Source organism: Pithys albifrons, chromosome 3 (genome assembly GCF_047495875.1).
Source record: "Pithys albifrons albifrons isolate INPA30051 chromosome 3, PitAlb_v1, whole genome shotgun sequence".
Lineage (NCBI taxonomy): Eukaryota > Metazoa > Chordata > Aves > Passeriformes > Thamnophilidae > Pithys > Pithys albifrons.
In genome coordinates, this window is record NC_092460.1 from 33,179,019 (window position 1) to 33,197,949 (window position 18,931).

General features: G+C 39.8%; 1 protein-coding gene across 1 annotated transcript in view; it reads right to left on the reverse strand.

Annotated features, from left to right (window-relative positions):
* ST8SIA1 (ST8 alpha-N-acetyl-neuraminide alpha-2,8-sialyltransferase 1) overlaps window positions 1-18,931 on the reverse strand; it is a 118,563-nt gene that overhangs the window by 41,403 nt on the left and 58,229 nt on the right. The window contains exons 3-4 of the mRNA XM_071551278.1: window positions 11,506-11,615; window positions 6,374-6,466 (exon numbers count right to left, since the gene is read on the reverse strand). Coding sequence (XP_071407379.1) covers window positions 6,374-6,466; window positions 11,506-11,615 — 203 coding nt within the window. The remainder of the gene's footprint in view (window positions 1-6,373; window positions 6,467-11,505; window positions 11,616-18,931) is intronic.

The window sequence follows — 18,931 nt, forward strand, 5'->3', positions numbered from 1 at the left end:
TCACGTCCTACTGCAGCAATAGAAGGATGAAAAAATAAACCCCACCTTAATTAAAAGCACTGTTTGCTCAAGGACATATATAGCTTTCCCATTTCACAACCCTAATAATGGAAAATCAGACAGCTGGTTGCCTTTCTGTTTGGTACTGCTGGCAGACTCTTCCATACAGTGGTCTTAAGAAGACACCAGGAGGTGGGAGAGGAGGGAGGAATGAAAAGCAAGTCTTCCTGCAATGGCTTGCCAAGAAAATGAAAATGTGTGAGACAATGTGTTAATGAATATCCCCACATATGGGCAAGCACTGGTGATTCTGGTAAGGCAGAGATTTGCAATTAAAATGTCATTCACAATAGAGATAATTCTGATTATCATCAAAATCTCAGTTTAAGACAGGGCACATACAAATGTGTATGTAAGGTAATGCATCCTATTCCTCTACAATGCTACAATAAACACAAATTAGAACTGAAATTTAAGGACATTTCAATCAGAAATCCAAATGGATCATTTTAATCTTGGTATCTTCTATATCTACTTTATGACAACTATCAATAAAACATTTATTTTTGTTTAAGGGAGAGCATCAAACCATAATTTTATGACACTTAAAATTTCCCATTTCATCCCTATATCAATTTGCCCTTTAAATTATGATAACACGGAGACTTCTATTGGTTCTCTGGGAAGTTCTCCCTAACACATAACAATTGTTTTTGCTGATGAGGTATCATCCTCACTTCCCATTTTCCTAACCCCAAATTCCATCCCATTGTTTCTCATCTCATCAACAGCATCCAACCTTTCTGTTTAAAGCCAATCATGTATTTTGAGACCTCTAGATTCCTTTTCCTTGAGGCTGAGATCTTTTTTTTCCTGCTCATTGTTGTGTTTTGCAGTTGAGAGGAAGTGAGTAAGAGAGTAAGAGCCATTTATTTAAATAGGGTCAAAGCAAGAAGCTGTCCCAGTCACACATGGCTTTGTTACAACTACACATCCTCTGCATTCCCACACTGTCGCTTCCTTTTCTGTTCAAATGAGGACAAAAATAGATGTTTATCACCAAGAGAAACGAAAGCATCAGTTATTAATAAGTTTAAACCTTTTACAAGAACTTTGCATCAAAGGAGAGAAAAAAATTGATTACCAACAAATCAAGACACTTCCATATTCAAAAGGGTTTGTTATAGTCTTGCTTGTAAAGACATGGTTCCCAGAAATTTTAGCCCCTTGCTGTTGGCACAGATGTTCACAGGCTCTTGCAGAAGAACACAAAAGGGCAGTTTTGTAATGTGAATGAAAATAATTATCCTTATAGCTCTGGACTTCTCAATGAAAAAATGTGAGACATATTTAGATACCAGTTTAGATACCAGCAATAAAAAAAGAAACTCTATGTGAAACATTTAAAATCTGGTTGATTGACTTCACAGGGAAAGATCTTCTTATCATCTGCCTTCTAAAGTAAGGACAAGATGAGCACAAAGGGTTTTCCTTCACTAACATGTTTTATGGGTAATTTTTTATCTTCATTTTTCTGGTCTTTAGCAATTACCAAATTATAATGTAACTACATAGGAATAGAATATATAGTTTTCACATGGAGACACAGCCAAGAGGAATTCTCTTTTTCATGAGTGTCAGCAACAGGCATAATATTGTACATTTGTTTAATCAAAGATGAAGGAAGCTTTTATTAAATTAAATTATTGCCTCAGTTCCATCTTTTTATTTGTAATAGGGTAAGTCAGTTGGATTCAAAGATGTCTTCAGAACTGAATCCAGGAAATATTGCAGCGATATTTAACTGACATTTCAAAGCTCAGAGGCAGAATCATTGCATTTTTTAGCCTTTAGTCTCATTCCTAGTGCAAGAAACTGGATGCAGAAAAAACTTGTCAAATATCACAGTGATCAAAAAAGTGAATTAATTTACTGAAAGAAAAATGGTCACATTCAGTGACGAAAGTTCATACTGAGCTGCAGAGTCTAATGGCTGATCCTAAATCTGGTTATCCCAGTTTCAGTAAGAGTATTTCCACTGGCAATGTTACAGGACCTAAATAAAAACATACACATTTCAAAGAATGAAGATTGGCATCACTTCAACTAACCCTTCCCTTATTTCTGTATTCAAAGCAACAAGGCACACTCTAGCAGAATTGCTGCAGTAGCAGAAATACAGACCCACATACACCCTCACCCTGTCTCTGACAGCACAGGTATTTCATGGAAATTGTCACAATGAGTCTAGTTAGGGTAGCCTCCAAAGCCCTGGACACACACAGAGGAATGGCTGGTCCTCATCCAAGTGATTTATTGAGGAGAGGACAGGACATGAAACAGGGGCAGCACAGCTCTGCCTCAGAGCCCAGCTCTGCAGGCACAAAGCTCCTGCTCTCAGGGATTACGTCTCAAAAACGGTGTTGGGAGGTGGGTGTTAATACCTTAGGGACTCCTGTCAGTTATACCACTGCTGGATTATGGGGAATAAAGAATGCTGCTTGTCATCGTGCCATTTTCTAATAGGATTAGTTCTATATAGGCTAGAAAAACTCATACAAATCATAGCTAAAAGACTCACCAACAAACACCAGTTGATCTGAAACTCACTGAACGCTGGGAAACAATCTATTTGGAGTATTGTATCCACATTATTGATGCTATAAGTGTGCATGGGTTAGACAGCAAGCAGATAGGATGGACTAAAAAGGAATATTGCTGCAAACAGCATCCGTTTGCAGATTTAAAGTTTAGACAAAAGAGTATTATTGTATGACATTTGCAAGAGTTGTTGAAGACAAAAGGAAATTAATAGAATTTGCTTCACCTAAACAGCCCAGATCCAGTGACTTTAGAAACACATAATAATCCATATCCCTCTTTGTATTTCTTAGTTAAAAATCTCATGCCATTGGTCAAAAGTCATCACAATCTAAGAAGCATTTTTATGTTCACATGTGATCCACTGCCTGGTCCATATTTACAGCTGTAGACAAGTGTTTAGAATATAGAAACAATCACTGTAAGTGACATAACCTTGTTGATTTTTCCCAGAGTCTAAGAACAGCTGTAGGCACATCACAGGTCTCGCTACTGCACTGCCTCTTTCCTGGCAGGGTCTCAGAGCAGCTACTCGTGGAAAGAAAATAAAAACCAGTACAAATATAGAATAACCTTCTGCCTACAAAATGGTTCCCTGCAGATAAGGTCAAGCTGCCTAGGATGGTAGGGGAATGAACTGGAACATCAATGATGCCAAACTTTTTGCAGTTCCACTACAGTACTTGGGGTTAGAAGAGGAGGGAGAAGTCACATTGGCCCCAGAAATAGCTTTATGCAACATTTCAATCCCAATTGCCGACTCAAGCCAGGGTTTGACAGAAAAGTAAGTTTTTAATACAAAGTTGAAAAAGGAATTTTACACAGACTTGAAGGACTGTTAGTTCCAAAATTAATTGAAGGGAGATGCCTGTGAAATATTTTAGATAAAAAGAGAAACTGGGACAGTCATCACATGTCCTCTTAGTCAGATGGGAAAATTTCTACCATAATAGATCTATTGTCAGTTCTCCTGTATTACACTATGGGAAGTTAAGGTAGGAAATTCCCCATCATTTTTCAAACCCAAATAAGAACTGTGCAAAATATCTCACAAGTGAAAACTGTACTACCTTTACAGTCACATTTCCTGCTGAAAACAGAGTAGGAACTTGATCTCTAAGTTTTGCAAAAGACAATGGTCAGAAGGTATCTCCAAAGTCAATGCACTCCCCTCACAGAATTAAATCTTGAGTCTCCCATCCTAAGGCTCTAAGTCTACAGGGAAATGGTGGTATCTCTGCTAGAATGACTGTTAACAATTTGATTTGCTGAAGACACTCATTCTGGTTTTAGAACCACACACCAAATTGCCTCTACATCCCTAGTATGAAAACTGTGCCCTATGCAACATGCCTCATCATAAATTATCTGGTAAGGATAAATCTTTTAGAAACCATGAATGGTGTTGCAGGACCGATTAATGAAACCTGCCCTAACACACTTGAGAGATAATTGAGATGTCAGGCCTCATCAATATCAACCAACTTCAAGTAAGGACAAGAAGAGAGAGGTAGAATGATAATGAAGGATACCATGATGTGACACTAGTTAACTTACAGTTTAGAAACAGGTACATATCAGTTCCCAATCTGAATGTCCTTGAAATTCATGAAAGTCTGGGCTTTTAAGCAGTCTTAATTCCTTAAAAAACTTCTTTCCATAGAAATTTATGACAGAATAGCACTCTTTCCTTCTATATTAACTCCCAGGATTTAACCTTTTTTTCCCTCCACTCTAACCTAACACATAGGAGGTAAAAAAATGAGTTTGGAGAGCACACAGAAACATCGGTCAACTATTATTTAAAAAAAATCTCTTCCTGACCAAGGAGAGGAAGCAAAGCGTCAGATCTCTCAAATGCTTCAAGTCTCGGAGGAAGTTTCTGCCAATTTTCAGTGCTATGAATTTGTTTCCTGTGTCATTCTCAGTTACTGGTTTCATATCTCCTCCTAATCAATACACATGCATATACACTCCACATTACTTTCTCATCAAGGTTCTTGCATTGCAGTTACTGTTTACTCACTTTGAAAACTGCATTGATCACAATCCCATTTCCTTCCTCCCTTTTTCCCACTTCCCATCCCCCTCCACTCCTTGTGATATCCACCTCTCACAAAGTAGCACCTCGCTCTCCCCATCTGCTTCTCAACCATCTGCTCACTCCTTCCTTTCCCTCTTGCTTGATAACACTATGGTCTCTCTAGTGTAGTTCCACAGTCTCCTTGTAGCATCACTAAAACACTTCTCCTATTCTGGTCAAAAACACAAAGTACAGTGAACTTTCTACTCCAGGCCTCAATAAAGGAGGGGATGGCAAGAGAGATATCTCTGAGTTCAATAATCCCCTGCCTTGAAAACTGTAAAATCTTTTGCAAGCTTTATGTTTCCTACTGTTCTTCTTCACTCCAAAATGCCACGGCCAAACTGATCTTCTTTCCTTGACAAGATGTGCCGGCAACTTCAACCCACTTCATAAATAAACCTCAACAGCCCTCTATATTCCACAGGGTTTTCAGGTTCCTGTCTTCACATGCACTGCCAGTCTTCTTGCCTGGCACCTGATGCCATCCCCTGACAATTTTGCTTGGTTTGCTTTGATCTCACCCCACAAGCACTTCTGCACCTTTCCCTGTTCAGGCGCTCTCTGCCTGGAATCAGCTCTTGAAGATGATTACTACTCTATTTCCCTCTTGCTCACCCTCTCTTTTCTACTTTGTCAAAGACTGTCATTTTTACACAGAAAAAACTAGAGAACCCTTCAATTTCTGAGAGACAAGAAAAATACTACATTTAAATACCATCAAACAACCATTTCCAAGACAGTGCCTTTCTTCTTTCTAAAACACCCGACTTTTTCTGTGACGTATTTTATTTCTCTGCTTTGCTTCCTTTCACCATCCTTCACCTCCCAGTACTCATATTATACATTTCCTTATGCCTAATCATTTCCTGTTCATCCCCTTTGTTTATGCCTTTTCTCTTGTGTTTTTCAGTCAACATGGCAGGTTACTACCAGATCTTATCCTGCCTGAGAACAGTTTATCTTGTTCCAGGAGATAAACAAAGAACATAGCAATTAAAATTCAGGAAGGCAAAATCAGAGAGATGGCACTGACTTTCTTTTTTTTTTCCCTTCTCATCAGCTACTGACATTTAGAAAATTTCAACCAACTCTAATAAACAACAGAAATTTGTTCCAGTTTCCTAAGAAGAATTTTTATATGATCACAACCTGTCAAGGAGTTCCATCCTAACCTTTTGTACTCTGTAAGTCATGATCAAACAAAGAATACCAAGAGAGTGAGGACCCAGAGGTTATCAGTGCTAAAGCAAGGAGAAACCCACATCAGCACGTTCATTAACTGTGGGATGCAGCAGCCAGCTGGCCTGAGCAGCACAGTAGTTTGGGACACCCATCAGGACGTGCCTGGCTTGGGAGCAACCAAAGCACCTCAGACACATGCCCAGGACATGGAAAAGGGAGGGAGCTGGAAGCACTAAGGGGAGTCTGAAAAACTAAATAACTCTGTTAAAAAAAAGAAAGCCAAAATCCCCCAGCTTCCCTGCTTGTAGTGAAAGGATCAGGGGTTTAGTCTTTAATTATTTCACCTAGCACCAAGCCATTGCCTATTCCACCTTTTTCAAATCCGCTTTCAGGATCAGATCATCATTAGGAACACAACTTTGATGGCACCATCATCTATAACACAGATGAAGCATTTTTCTTTTTGTTTACCCCCATCCAGAAAAAGAACAATATGCTGTCTACCTTTTCTGGATTATACTTGGATTTGCAGTCACCAGCTGGGTTTTTGATCCAACATCTTTGCTGTATTCACTGGATAGAGGAGGAAGGTTGCACCTGTGCACAGAAAGACAGTCAAGATTATAGATGACATTCAGGATTGACAGGCTTCAGAAAATGTAAAAGTGCTGTATAAACATGAGTCCAAGCTCCAAACGTTTCCAGACCTATAAACACAATAGAACATTTTTGTACCAGATTGTGGGGAAATCTAGAAATAAAACCTTTTGCAAAGATGGTATCTATGTATCTGCTAAGCAAAACCAAAGGACTACACTTGGCATTTCTAACAGGCTGAAAGGCTGTGGAAGAGGCTGTTATTATCTCTACAATTTTTTTATCCAGACTCTTTCAAAGTTCTGGTTTGCACTCTGGTCTGCCTTGTCTACCAGTATCAGGCTTCAGACTGCTACCACTCTGTGGTATCATACACATTACATGGTAAGCAAAACTAGCATTTTTAATATTATACTATGAGGTACCTTCAGCATGCAGAATTTATCAAGAAAACACAGAGAGAAAAAATGTAAGTGGCTATTTAAATATGCGTGTCTCAGTTCTGCTCACACTCTTGTTCTGGTGGGCAGGGTGATAATGCGATAAAGATAAAGCAACTGAGCAAATTTACTTTGGAAAGCAGAGAGCCAAGACTCCAAAAATAGAAATGGAGAGAGACATCCACACAGTGAGCAGTCCTAAATGCTCCATAGTAAAGATTGAGGAGAAGGAAAGTGCAGTAGATAAACACAAAGACACATTCAAAGAGTATCCAAGCCTATGTACTGCTTCAAAAATTACAGGCAGGAGAAATCTGTTCAATACAAAGAAATTACACTAAAACTGGTTTCAAAACACTTTTTACTTCAGGTTTGTCCAACTTTTTAAAACAAAGATACGAACAATATTTGTAATGATTAAAAGGCAAAAATTAAACCAGCATTCTCAGAGACAAGCAGAATTTGGATTTTTTTTTTCAGAGAAGGACTTTTAGTTGTTTACATTGTTGTGTTTTGGAGTTTTGCTGGTGCTTTCTAAACAAAAAGAAAATCCAAAACCAATTTTGAGCTCTACCACAGGCAAATTTGACCTCCAAATTTTTGAAGTTCAACCATCAAATCAGGACATCTCCATCTGCACAGCCTGGTTTCCTTGTTTTTCCGTAGCACTCTGGGAATGTGTGGCATGGAGAGGGAGCATGAAGGCACTGAAATACAAGCGGCACGCTTGAGGGCAGCTCCTGTCTCTTCCTGCCCCACCAGGAGCATGTGCTGAACAAACACTGACCCTAAAGAAGGGGTTCAAGCAACCCCTGGCTGCTTTAAGCTCTGCAGTCACCCCCACAGAGGGTGAGGCCCCAGCATTAGACAAAGGCAGGCAGTGGCTCAGAGAGGAGTTGTTCCACATTCCTGACTTCTCCTCGGTACCAGGGAGACATGGGTTCCTTTGATGCATTTCTTACACCTGTGAAGAGCTACATCACTTTTCTCCCCATTTTCTGCATTAAGCTCTCTGCAGCACTCCAGTTCTGTGTTCATCCTCCAGACAGTCCGTATCAGTCAGGAAACCCTTGAGTCCAACAACAAGTTGCTTATCTGATTACTTTTTTTATCTTAACAATTCAGAGGCCTCTTTCCTACACTAGTGAGAGGCAGGAGCTGGGCAAGTGAACTGTGGCTGCAGTTACCACGAGCCACTGCAGAAACTGTTGTATTTATTACAGGTTGCCATTCCCTTCTATTGCACTGAGAAAAATCAGTCCTGCCATAAAGGGAGCCCTTGCTTCCACAGTAATTTCTGCCTCTGGCCATTTTCATGACCTCTGCGGGGCTTGGATAAGGGATCCAGGTGCTTGTGACAGCACAAGGAGGCTGCATGGATTCCTGGTTGCACCTCCACGTTACAGCTTTGTGCAATGTCAGTGCTCAGAGGGGGCACCACTGCCCATGCAGCACACTCTGCAGTTCATTTTAATGCAAAATGTCCCATATTCCATAAGAAAAAAAAACACACTAGTGCTATATCTGCATTTATACAAACGCCATCTCTCAAAATCATATTCTTAATTTCACATCATCAGGAAATACCAAGGAGAAGGACAGTGATGTCCCACCTACATGGAACATAAATGAATTCAACCACATTCATCAAGAAACAAATTTTCCAGGAACATTTTCTCCTTTTCATTACTATATTTGTTAAGATGTGCACAATGGAAAGAGTTCTCTGTTACAAAACAGCTTCCAGTTTGGTCTACTCCAATTTAGGAGAAGCTAGATGACTTCAAAAGAAGCCAGAAGAGAGGAATCAAAGCAAGGTTTCAGGAACTGCAATCAATGACAAAAAAGAAAATTTAAAAAAGAAAGCATAAGAGAATCACAGACTATTCTGAGTTGGAAGGGACCCACAAGGATCATTGTTTAATTCTCAGACATAAAGAATGATAAAACCTTAAGAATCAAGAAAGATTTACATAAAATAAAGTAATATAACATAGTAAAGTGAAATAAAATCAAATCTGGCAATAGGTTGCTTCCTGCTCCTGCACTGGGTGGGATACAAATTAATCAGATCAATACTATTTGGAGAGAAATGTAGAAACTCTCTCAGCAGCAGTTTTCAATGGCAAGTCAAACAAATATTTGTGAAAGAAGATATGTAGGTGATTTACGTTAGGGCAACGAGATGGCATAAATGCCTCTGGCAGATTACAATTTAATGCTTTCTGATTTGAATAAATACAAGGTTATAGGGGAAGCTTTTAAGAAACCATTTTTGTTTAAAGTTTATTTAAAAGTGCTATGAAAGGCTAAGATCTCACCCTTGTTTTTATCATCTCAGCATCTAAATAATGAAAATTCTTTCAAAAGCCAGTCTCAGATGCATTATTTAAACACATCTAATTTCTTTCATCAGTAAGTCTCATTCCCACCTTTTAGTGCATGAAATATTAAGAAATGGCCTGAGTATTCAGAGAAAGCTGGAAGAAATCACTGGTTAACAGAAACTTGGCCTTTCTAATTATTTTCTTGAATTGGCCAGCAGAGTGCCCAGTATTGTCCTGGTGAGGAGCACAGTAAAAGATTCATCCTAAGCAGCTCCTTTTTAATTTTCTTACTGTTACATCTGGTACTGAGGAATGAGTATTTGAATGAAACACCATCCAAACAGAGACAAAAACATGGCCTAGAGTTAGTACCCAGCATTTGTAAAATAAGTGTTAGCAGGAAGAAAAGGAGAAGACCAAATATTTTTCTAAGAAATAAAGATTACAAACTTGAAAAACAGCCAGGTATCAGAAAAAAAACACACTACAGAAACACACAGACCATATGCCACACACATTTTTCATTGCAGATGCAGCATGCTATGCCTTAGGGGCTGAAAACGGCTGCTCTTTTAATCTCTATATTGGAACAACTGTGTTTGTAGAAGACGCTCAGCAATGAGATGAGTTTAAACTCATTAAATAACCTTAGTGATTACAACATGCGATGGAAGATGGCTGCAGTCCTATGACAAAGCTCATGAAAATACACATCAGTGACATCAAAACCCATGTGAATGGAAGAAAAGAACAAGGGCAAAACCTGGCATGGCATTTCACACTGCAGAAATACTTTGAAGATACTACACAAATTTCTTTTCAAAAAATGAAAAATGTTATGCAAGTCACCATTGTGCTCTTTCTCTCTCAGCTCTGAGATTATAGAAATTGGATTTAGAAAAGATCAACTAAATCCTGTCTTTCACCTGCTGTAAAAATGTTTTCTCCCAGTGGTGTATTAGTTTCTAATCCAACAGAATTGAAACATAAATATGACTGCACATCACTAACACCACACAGCTTGCAGAGAGCAACTGGATTTTTGCAGGAAACTCTCTATCACTTATTTCCAATTCAAAACAAGTTTTGTCTAGATAATGGTTGCTTTACCCTCTCTGAAGAGAAAAAGGGTTTTTTTCTGATCAAGCTACAATAAGTGTTCTTTTTAAAAAAAATTCTATTGTTTTTGTAACTGATTGCTCCTACAGCATTTCAATTTTCCATTGCATCTAGATATTATTACCATGGTATACACCCTGCAGTTTCTCATATTTAGCCTGTGGAACACCTAAGGAGTTTTGCAGCAATGGCATTCAGTGTGCTGTCTTTCTCCCCTGTGCCTTAAATTTTCTGCTCTAAGTATACGTTTCCTTTTGCCTTTAGTTTGTTCTATTTCTTTGCTTTAACATTAAAGGCATTTTTGGTCTTTGAGCTGCAAAGTAGAAATTACAGTAATACTGTTTGGTGTGCAGCAAATTTGTAAGGCTTTACAAATAAGCCATCAAGATCTAATAAGAAGACAAGCTAAAGTGGGTGTTGATTATGCATCCATGTCAAAGCCAAAAGAAACTCCGTTTCTCCTCTCTTTGGGAGCATTCCTCCAGTTTCTCCTTCACAATGTTTCTCTTGTTCGTGTTTAACAGGAAGGAACTAATTTCTGTCTTTCTTCCTTATAGATTGCAGACCTAGAAAGTGCCATATCCAATCACAAAAGCAGTAGCTGGTTCAACATCCCTCCTGACAGGTTCTTATAAATTCAGGCAGGCTGGAGGAAAAGGAAATGTGAGGAACCCCAAAAACGCTACATCAAGGAAAGAGCTCTGGCCTTTCCTCAGACACTCAGCTAGAGGAAAGGAAAACACAGGAAGGTTTTAGCTTGGACCAACTTAGATCTCAAGCTTTGCCTCATAAATCAGTGCCTACTCATCTTGAGTTCAATGGGTTGCATAGATGGCATTTTGAGTTTCAGAGGACAGAGCAGATGTGAGGATGAGACCCTGCCTATCACTGCACAATGAGAAGATCAGTCCCTGGGTACCTCCCGGGGACACTGCACAGTCTGTCCCAGTCTCAGCACTGGCAGGCTGCCCCCACCCCACCCCCCGGCTGCAGAAGGCAGGCAAACCCTCCTCACACTCCTACCCAAACCGCCTGTCTAAAGCATCCTGCGAAGGCAAAATTTAAGCGATTAATCGCAAGCGAATAGCTTTGAAAAGTCTGAGACTTGGCAGGGGGAAGGGGAGACAATGTGTCACTGAGGTTTCTGTCTTACCGCATGACAAAATCTGCTTGATCTATTTGTTTGCCGCAGCCGCTCTTTTTCAGGATCCCACCATTTCCCACCACGGAGCATTTCTTCAGTGGCAACTGGAAGGGGGTAGCCTAGCAACACAAAACAAGGACCGGTTTTACAGAGGAGAACACACACAGCTTTGTAGCAGCCACTCCTGGAGAACCAGGGGGGCTGGCAGGGTTCAAAGTGAGGAAAGAAAAAAGATAATTAGGAGCTAAGGAAAAATAAGTAAGTAGATGTAGGACAGGTCTTACTCCCACTCCCCAAACTATAATGTAATAAATATAATACAGAAGGTAAAGATATTTCTGCAAAACAAAAACTGTCTGAAGTTCTGATGCAGATACTGACCAAGCCAGGCAGTCCATGAGCCTACTAGGCAAGCTGTAAGGACACAGGGGAAATAGCACAACAAAAAAAATAAAATCCATAAAAGTGACCTTCCTGAGCTGATATACAATAGACATCTCTGGGGAAGAAAGGAAGAAAGGAACAGGGAACAAGGTGATGACAGGAGCGCACTGAGAATCTGGAGTCACCCTGGCTCCCTCCATGGTTGTGTTGCTGGGACAGGTCAGCCCAAAGCCTTAGGCAAAGATATTTGTAGCTTGACAGCAGCTCCTTAAACTGTCAGCTGCCCAAACACAGAATAAATTAAAATTAGAAAGGGACTATTTTAGCTAAGGAGCTCTTGTAGTCGCTTAGCAGGTTATAAAAGCACAAGGTCAAATTGTCATGCTATCCTGTACATCAAACACATCAATAAATTAGATCTCCATAGTCTTCATTCCAGAGGATCTCAAAACTACAGGTGGGACATCTTCCTGTCAACCCCAAATGCTTCATCTTTAGTGAGGTTGGGACAATCTCTTAAGCAGAACACAGCATATCAGTGCAGCCCAGCATGTAAAAAACGGTGACTAAGAGACATGAACTTAGAGCAGTGTGATTTAGTAACAGAATGGGATTTGTCCGCAATACAAGAGTTACTATTCTCCTCATGCAAAAAACAGTGCAGGGATTTTTATTTATCAAACCTGTCAAAACCTGACTTTGCAGTAGAGACAGAAGGTACTGCCCAGACCTCTGAGAATGCAGATGCCACAGCGACAGGATGCAGCATCGCAGAACTCTCTGGGAGGACGAGGCAGAACGGCAGCACTTGGGCCTCACTCACACGTACAGAGCAACATCTGACATTACATCATGTATTCACCAGGCATTGCAACACAGTATGTGGTCCAGAAAACAGACCCAGTGTTACAGCACAAACTCTGCTTGTTAGGACTTATTCCCGCTGCCTTATTTCTTTTCGTCCTTAGATTTGTTTTGTCTTCTTTTCTCAGAAAATTAAGGCTCTGTTCAGCTAGGATAAAGTCACAACTTGCTTTAAAATGAAAAACATTAAAACATTTTTCTTGTCCTAACTATGGATTAAGATAATGCCAAAGCAGAAAAATAAATTCTAGTTTCCTGAGGTCCTGCCACAGTAAGGAACCCACTGATAGCACGGTGGAGCAGTACTAAGTGTGCAGCTGAATTCCTGTCCTGCACCTGCCTTCTCAAGAACATTTTTAAATTTACAGTTATTGAACTAGGAGCATATCTTGAGATTCAAAGGACAACTCCTCTCTGAGGTACCCTTGACCAAATGAGAGCTAACATACTCACTAAAGGAATGATGCAGGGGGTGGGAATTAGAGGAAATACAGAAGAAAAATGTTTTATAAGTACCAGTTTCTTTCTCATTCAAGATATATCAAAGCACCTTCCAAGACAACTAGTTATACAAAGGCAAGGCTGTGACAAAGCACAAAGGCAGCAGCCATTACCTCTTGCTTTAAGAGCAGTGCACACTGTCACATAAATTCTGTGCCTTTAGCACACGCTGAGTGGCTTTAGACCTCCAAAATAAACGTTTAGGAGTTACTAAATTCTTTGAGTTGCAAGCAACTTTTGATATTGCTTGAGATGACTTGCTGTCCTTCAAGGGAGATTCATATCCTGTTATTTTCAAAGATGATAATATCAGTTGTCGTTTGCATACATGCTTTGGTTTCGAAAAGCCTGTGAAGCTCTGAAACTCTTGTCCTTCTCTGATATCCTGAACACAGGTCTGTTCCCAGGTGTGCTTTGCCAATTCACACACCCTAGGTGAGGCATTTCTATTTTATGTTGCAGTTTGTGCAAAGTTGGGAACTGGGTGGCAACCCACAAATCGCCCATCATGAAAACTTTACACCATGTATACATTTTAACAAACAACGGCAACATTCAACATTAATAAATGTTAGAAATTAGTTACAAATTACGTATATTTTTCATTAATTAGTACCGAAATCCTTATTTGCTAGGTATCTCTCTTGTTTATCATGTTAATTAGTCTGAACGCACCAGTTCTTCCCTGTTTTAAGGTGGTTGGGTTGGTGGTTGCTGAATTACCTCCCCAATTTACTGCTCAGTCCTGCTGACTTCACTCCCAGTGGCTCTCATCCAAACAGCCCATTCATCTTGGGATTGTGTTCCCTTTTCCTTAGAACAAAGGAATAACCAAGCCTACAAGTTTCACAGTGCAGCTACTTAATCACAGCCTGCCTAGTTATAGCTACTGATTAACAACAAAACAATTCCCAAGTTTAGATCAAATCTTAAGGGGTTACATATCACTTCAGAGAGACTAAAAAAAGCAAAAGAACAAGGTCAGGGCTGACAAGATGATGTGAAGGAGTCAGAGGAAAGTAGAAGGGGCAGATAAAATCACCGTGGTGGTTGTCCTTCTGCATAACTTGTGAAGAAATTACTCACTCTATGGACATAAGAGGAAAACCAGGCTGAACACAGCTCTCTGTAAAAAGCCACAATGCCCTCAGACTTTTGTCTCACCTAGCAAAATACTGAAAACTCCGGACATGGCACAGACATCAGAGTCCACACAGCACCATTTAGGTTAAAATGTCCTACAGATCCATTTTCCAGAAAACCATACTTGCAAAGTTTCTACAGGCATAAAGCAAAATACACAGTTCCAGTCCTATAATGGGGTTGTAAAGGCCAAAGGATTAAGTGTCCCTGCTGCTTAGTGGCATTTCAGCAGCTTTGAGCTTAATGGAGAGCAATTGCTTAGGATGACCTGGGAGAAACCTGGATTTGTTATCTTGCACATGACTTTTCTTCAGACATTTAAGTCACAGATCTGTACTACGGCTGAGACTGCAGGAACATTTCGGGAACTCTTTGTCCAAACAAACACAAACTGACTGGTCACACAAATCATACAAGTCTTAAGCTCAAGTGTTGCCATAAGCAACTACAAAACATATGGCTGCTTTTTCTCTCTCTACAAAATGCATTTCTCCTTTCCCTCTTTCAGAAAAACAGGCTCCAGGGCTTTTAAATTTTTGGAAAAATCACCATCCTGTAATCAATTTAGGAGCAGCGTACCCAGCCCATGCAGGACCTTGGTGCTATGGCACACTTCCCACCCCTCCCCTCCCCATCCAAAGGATGCTTCCTGAGACAGCACTTAGAGGTTCTTCAAAATTAAAATGTTGTGGGCTTCATTCTGTGACTTCCCATCAGCATTCAGCTCATTTGGGTTCTCCAAAATAGAAGGAGCAAAGACCTTAAGCAAAATTACAACACAATTAACTGAAAGGTAGTTCTAGCCCTATGACACAGTAGAATTACTCGCTTGTTATTACTGATGGGGAAACACGTCACTACTGGGCTCCTGAGATGTTTCCCTGCATCCTGAGCTGTTCCAAATATTTGCTTGTCAGAGTATGCACTGTGGGTTTAAGGTTGAAATTAAGAATTAATTATCAACACTTGGAGTTATTTTTTTCTTCTAAGGGTAAATAACATCAAAGATGGACTCTAATAATGATTTGTTTCCTTGTGCCAAGTGATCTAATGCTGCTTTCATGGTATGGGTGATTGGTTTTCAGATGTTTTGAATGTTGTTGGGGGGGGGGGTCAAAACGTTGAAACAGTGTTTCAACTTGCTCTGGAATGAAAATGGTTTTACTACCTTTTTTTTTTTTTAAATAGACCTGGACATAGTAATTTCAATGATGCAATTTTCAGTCAAGAGTGCTATAGTTTTAGGGTGATAATACTACATAGTAAACCCAAGTTGGCTTGTAGGTTTCTATGACCAGCCAAATATGTTTTACAGGACTCTCAAAAACTTTCTCATACTTTCCTTCTCAACCTCCCACAGCATAACTCTTTGCTAGGCAAATTGTCAGTTCATAGTTGACTGCGTGAAAGTTCTCACATTGTAGTGACCCAGCTGTCATTTATGCTAAATGCTCACAGAAAACTCAGTTGTTTTAATCCTTAGAACTGTAAGCTGGTCTAATGAATGCTGGCTTTGGATAGTAAAGTTGTTATAAAAGCATTTCCACTAATATTAGCTTCCTGAAACTCTGCTCTTTTCATTGTCAACACATTTGTTATTTTATTCATTCATAAAATTTCATGGATGGTCAGAGTCTTGTGAGTGGACTAGAAAAAACAGTGCAGCATCAGTTTATCTGGTGTAACAGAGAAAATGTACAAATAAATTACCAACTCTTCCCAAGTTTAACTAATCACTACCAAAGAACCTGCAAATACTCTTAACTAAAAGCACCTTGCATATTGGATGGAAATAAGCAGGATTAATTCCCTTTAAAAACAAGTCAAGTAATTTTGAAAGGGTTGCATAAGGTGTTTTTTAAAAGGCATCTACAAACAAAATCAAGGATGGAAAGGCCCCATTGTCTCATTTTCCCTGGTTTAAAACAATGAAACTCCACTGATAATCAAAGATGTTCTAGCTCATATTCATGTAAACAAAAGACCCTGCACATCCCCTCGCGAATTCAATGACAAATAAGCACACAGAGCAATAGATTAAAGACTCCCAACTGAATATGGGACTAATTTAACAAAGCATCTCTCCAGCAATTCACTGATTAGTTTCATCATTCACCTAAGTAGAAATAAATCATTGTCATCTGTTAAAAGAACATTACACAGTACTAACAAAAATAATTTATTTTAGATAATGCTACTCTAAATCACTTTGATTTCATTGTTAGGTTGTTAATGCATTAATTTTTGCCCACTCCCTGCCAGAGACTTTAATCAGCAACCAAGTTCTTACTGGAAAAACAGGAAAAATTACAGTATTCAGCCTCTGATTTAAAGCTTAAGATGTCAAAATCATTGAAAACACTGAGAGCATAAATTAGAATAATTTCTTTTCTAAATAAGCATTTTGAATTTGCAAGAGGTGGCGTGATTTTACTGTCCCTTTTAAGAAGGTGGCATCATGATGAGAAGGGTGTTGTCCTACTGAATTTCCTAAGGAGCCAGCAAAACCCTGAGAGTTCATGAGCAGCCAAATTCAGCTCTTATTTTCTTGCACTTTTGCATAAAGATGAGGTTAACACTGAAGGACAGCCGTGTGTCAGCCACAGGTAAGGTGACCTTGGTTTTCACACTGTCAAAGATGGCAGGATGGCAAAAGCTCCTTCTTCATTGTTTACAAATCATCCTCAGTCTGATGTGCCCTTTTGTTCCACCCACAGAGCTGTCAAGACATGACATCTTGACGGCAAGAGGCTCCAAAAACCATCAGTGTCAGGGATGGTGTATTCTCTGCAGGGGAATGTGGGAGGTGGCTGTGGTTCCGTGCATTTTCACTCAATCCTACCCTGATCCAGCTACAGGAGCCCCAGCAAGGAGTATCCATTGGCAGCCAGGTAACAGACAAATTCAATCATAGAATGGTTTGGGATGGAAGGGACCTTAAAGATCATCCAGTTCTGAACCCCCTGCTACAGGCAGGAACACCTCTCACTAGACCAGGTTGCTCAGAGCCCCATCCAACCTGGCCTTGGACACTCCCAGGGGTAAAGCATCCAAAGCTTTTCTGGGCAACCTGTTCCAGTGTCTCACCACCCTCATAGCAAACAACTTCTTCTGTGTATCTTATTTAAATCTACATTCTCTCACTGGAACAGGTGGGACTGATTACAAAACGATTATTAGAAGGAGAAACTGTGACTAAATATGAGATCCCTCTAGGAGATAAGGAGGAGATCCCACAATGGACCTTTAGCTACCTTCTTCAGTTTGTTTTGGCACTGCCAACTAACACGATTTGAAACCTGAAACTCATTGCTTGTGCCAAAGAGAATTTGTCCAGGTGGGACAAGGTTCTCTGCAGGTCCATTCAAGCACGTCTCAGTCGTGACTGTGGTGTCTTTATTCAGAACTGAAGTGGAATTAAACAAACACTCAAGCTTATGTAAACTCTCTGCTCTTCACAAATAGATATTTAAGGCAATACTGTTTTCCATGAGATTAGTATGTCATAAAATATTTATATGTGGACACAGGGCTGCAAAAGACCACTTGGGAGACAGAATGCATTGCTGTGCTGCTACAGGACACCCTCTTCTATGTGAACAGGATACAGGGGGTATCAGCTGCAGAGCAACCACACACAAAAGAGAGAACACTTTGTAACATACCTGCAATATTCACGTACACCACAGAGTTCCAGTGACTGGCTGGCAGTCACTTTCAGTTCAAGCTGTACTTTAAGCAGGAACTTCAAATCTGTGTGCTCTCTAATAGCTTTCCACTCAGCATGAAGGCACTACAAGGGAGTACTTGCTGTGAATTGAAAGAACATTTCAAATTGCTACTGTGGCATTTAATTCAAAGGAGTTGGCCTTCATACAGTGAGTGGTGATTATAAAAAAAAAAGCACATTTGGAGATTGTAACAGTTTATTTTAGAAAACAGACTATTGACAGCATATCATATATAGTATTTTAAACCATGAATGCTCTGGGAATGTCAAGGGACTTCTCCCTGACAAAGAGACATGAACGGGTGGGAAATTCTAAAGTTCTGAAAGATGTTTGGATCTAAACTTTATGACCTGCAATGCAGTGGGACCCCAAACTTTGGATTAAAAATTATAAAAAGGAAATATAATTTCATAATTAGTGGAAAAAAGGAAGTCAGCCTATAGGGGCAGGGAGGGTGTCTCTTATTCTGGATGATGTTATAGTTTCCAATATTTCCACAAGGGAGGCCTCATGAAGGACTAGTGCTGCCTCCCACGTAGCTGCATTTAAATGTTCTGTGGAGTCACCCAGTCCCATGTAAACTGTACAAAATGTAAAAATAATGTAGAAATTCCCTGAGAAACAGCCTGACCAGAATTCATAAATAACTGCCTCTATTGGCTTCCCTCAGCACTGTCTCATAGACTTGAGTAACCCACTTGATTTTTTCTGTTTAAATCCTATGTGATAAGGATAAACTTTGAGTCATAGGTCAAACCACTAAGCTCTGCCAACATCCACAGAAATAGTCAGCAAATCCTTCATCTTCCATG